The sequence below is a fragment of the Colobus angolensis genome, unplaced genomic scaffold (assembly GCF_000951035.1).
Source record: "Colobus angolensis palliatus isolate OR3802 unplaced genomic scaffold, Cang.pa_1.0 Scaffold8, whole genome shotgun sequence".
NCBI lineage: Eukaryota > Metazoa > Chordata > Mammalia > Primates > Cercopithecidae > Colobus > Colobus angolensis.
This window is the reverse complement of record NW_012121820.1, coordinates 16710364-16713808: the sequence shown is the minus strand read 5'-3', so window position 1 is coordinate 16713808 and position 3445 is coordinate 16710364. Positions and strand designations below refer to the sequence as shown.

At 58.3% G+C, this 3445-nt stretch overlaps 1 protein-coding gene across 1 annotated transcript in view; it reads right to left on the bottom strand.

The window, feature by feature from the left end:
• Nucleotides 1-2124, bottom strand: part of RBL1 (retinoblastoma-like 1) — a 111118-nt gene extending 108994 nt beyond the window's left edge. The window contains exon 1 of the mRNA XM_011929212.1: nt 1681-2124. Within this exon, the coding sequence (XP_011784602.1) occupies nt 1681-1959 (279 nt within the window). The 5' untranslated portion in view covers nt 1960-2124. The remainder of the gene's footprint in view (nt 1-1680) is intronic.
• Nucleotides 2125-3445: the final 1321 nt, after the last annotated feature.

Below are 3445 nucleotides of genomic sequence, written 5' to 3'. Positions count from 1 at the left end.
GATCTCGGCTAACTGCAAGCCCCGCCTCCCGGGTTCACGCCATTTTCCAGTCTCAGCCTCCTGAGTAGCTGGGACTACAGGTGCCCGCCACCACGCCCGGCTAATTCTTTGTATTTTCAGTAGAGACGGGGTTTCACTGTGTTAGCCAGGATGGTCTCAATCTCCTGACCTCATGATCCGCCCGCCTCGGCCTCCCAAAGAGCTGGGATCACAAGCGTGAGCCACCGTGTCCGGCTAATCTCCCTTACTTTCTTATTCTTCCCACAGCTTTCCAGTCATGCCATCCATGGATGTGGACCATTGTCCTTTACCCAGTCTATCCAGTCTGGAAGACTTTTTCAGGTACTTTTCCTTCATATATAGGCACACAGTCAACACATATCCAACTCTATGCCTTTGAACCCAGCAATTATTTCACTGGGTGGTGAGTCAGTGGTGCACCCTGGGAGTGGGTCCAGCGCCCTTGGCACATGAAAGCCTTTGAACATGGGGCCGGTGGAGTGCTACATGAAATACACTCCATCACAATTCTGTCTACACTGGACTTATGCTCATCTTTCTCTTTTTAGATAGAGTCTTGCTCTGTCGCCTAGGCTGGAGTGCAGTGGTGTGATCTCTGCTCACTGCAGCCTGTGCCTCCTGGGTTCAAGCAATTCCCCTGCCTCAGCCTTCTGAGTAGCTGGGATTACAGGCAGGCGCCAACATACCCAGCTAATTTTTGTACTTTTTAGTAGAGACGGGGTTTCACCATGTTGCCCAGGTTGGTCTCAAACTCCTGGCCTCAAGTGATCCGCCCGCTTTGGCCTCCCAAAGTGCTGGGATTACAGGCGTGAGCCACCACGTCCAGCCTGGGTTTCTGTATTAGAATAACCCTGGGCAAGACAACCTTCTGAGCCTTGGCATTATCACTTGGAAAGCAGGTCTAATACTCATTGTCATGCCATGTTCACAGGGCTGTTGTGAGGATAAAATGCAAGAATGATGGGGGAAAAAATCGAGTAATTATAACTGGCATTTGTTTTATTCAGAGCTAGACACTGATGCAAAGCATCAGGACGATGCTCTGACGGAGGAGGAAACGCAGGGCTGGGATCAGCTTCGTATGCACACTGGCTTTGATCAAACTGCTGCACAGCAACCAGCAGCTCCACCGTGATGAAGCAGAGGGTGTAGGTTAAACGGCTCAGACCCTGGGTCTGGCTCCATCTCTACCCATGTGACCTTGGGCCTGTAGCTTAACCTGTCTGGGGTTCCGCTTCCTCTTGCGTGGAACGGGGATCACAGAAGGGGTTCAGACGGAACTGAGAGGGTCCATTTAAAGCTCCGGCCAGTGGTGTCTTGGCATGCAGTTCATTTTCACTTTACCATTATATTTGTTCTTACCGATTTAAGGGCACCACCATGACGTTTGTGGCGCTTAGCGGGGTAAAGTGTGATCAGGAAGCCTGGGGTTTGAGTGGCGCAGGGCCTAGGCCGCTCCTTTCCTGGGCTTCAGTTTCCCGCCTCAAAATGATGGGCGGATTCGCTGAGCAACACCCACCCTCCCGCCCCTCGGCGCCTGGCTGCGCAGCGACCCTCCTAGGTGGGGAAACTCCCACCACCTCTAGGCCGGGGAAGGGGCGGGGCAGGGGTGGGGCCTGGTGAGGCTAGGGTCCGGCCGCCCCACCTGCTGCTGCTCACCTCCAGGCTGTAGTTGCCTCGGATGGCAGTAAAGTCGTCCAGGGCTTCGGCCGCGCTCCCCTCGTCCAGGTTCAGCTCCTGGCACAGGGCCTGTAGCGCCTCCCCAGCTGCGGCGACCACCGCCGCCCCCTCAGCGTGGGACTCGTCCTCGAACATCCCTTCAGGCCCCGCGGCCGGCGCGCCACGGCCCCCGACTTCTTTCTCCCTCCCAGGCGCGCTACCCACAACCACCTGCGCCAAAGCGCGCGAAAACTTGCAGTTGCGGGGATGCCTCGTCATCTACCGTCTGCCTCCGCTTTTCTCCTCAAAAAAAGTCCGTTTTTCCTCCGGAGCTCCTAGCCGTCCCTCCCCGGAAATGTGATAAGAAGACGGACCTCAGATTCTGAAATACCCGGCCTTAGCCCTTGGCTGGTCGCGGGGGGCCGAGCCGGCGGGACAAAAAAAAGAGCGGAGGGATCCTCAGCCTGCGCGCAGAGCCTGCTGGGAGGTGTAGTCCATCTCCTGGGAGATGAAGCCCGCGGCCTCCCCCTGTTTTCCTGGTTAGGCTCTTGGGTTTTGGGGCAGGCCTAGGCTGCCTACTGCGAGGTGGCCTCGTGCAGTGTAGTGAGATGCCTCCTCTATCCACGGGCCCTGGGTTTGTCACTGTCCCGGGGCGCCAAACATAATCTGACTGAGCTATACCCCTTGAGTTAGGAGATGGAGAGGCTGCAAGAGAAAAAAAATAGCCCCTGGACGAAGAAGGGCCTCCTGGGACTCTCCCCAAAGTCCCAGTGCCCAGTGAGCAGTTCCCTAAATGACGGAGGGGAAGGACTGCTGAGGGATATTAGAAGACGGATCCTCATGTTAGTCACTAAAAGAGGCGGGGAGAGAAGACTGCAGTAATGAGGCAACAGAATAGGGTCTGGAGGCAGGGAACCTATGGCTGTTTCACGTGACTTCCTAGAACTAAATTGAAAGGAAAACCCCAACTTTCCACGCCTAAGTAACAAAAGAACCAGAGGCTATTCCCTTGGACCTTTTCTGCATGGCAGAGGAGAAATTGGCCGTCTGCAAGAAATCACACTGAGCACCTTCCAGTCTTCATTTGCAACTTTGTAACTTCACTCCAGCCTCTGAATGGTTGTGAGAGGTGACAATGTGCTAGCAGCCCTCACTCTCAGTGCCTCCTCGGCCTCAGCGTCCACTCTGGCGGCGCTTGAGGAGCCCTTCAGCCCGCCATGCCACTGTGGGAGCCCCTCTCTGGGCTGGCTGAGACCGGAGCCGCCTCCCTCTGCTTGCGGGGAGGTGTGGAGGGAGAGGTGCGGGCGGGAACCGGGGCTGCGCCCAGGGCTCGTGGGCCAGTGTAAGTTCTGGGGGCCGCGGGCTGTGGCTTGGCGGGCCCCGCACACGGAGCGGCCAGCCGGCACCGCTGGCCCAGGGCAGTGAGGGGCTTAGCACCCAGGGCCAGCAGCTGCGGAGGTTGGCCGGGTCCCCCAGCAGTGCCGGCACGCCAGCGCCGCACTCAAATTCTTGCTGGGCCTTAGCTGCCTCCCAGCGGGGCAGGGCTAGGGACCTGCAGCCCGCCATGTCTGAGCTCCACCCCCTGCGGTGGGCTCCCGCGTGGCCTGAGCCTCCCCGACGGGAGCCGCCCCCTGCTCCGTGGCGCCAGGTCCCATCGACCGCCCAAGGACTGAGGAGTGCAGGCGCGGCTCTGGACTGGCGGGCAGCTCCGCCTGCAGCCCCGGTGCAGGATCCACTAGGTGAAGCCAGCTAGGCTCCTGAGCAG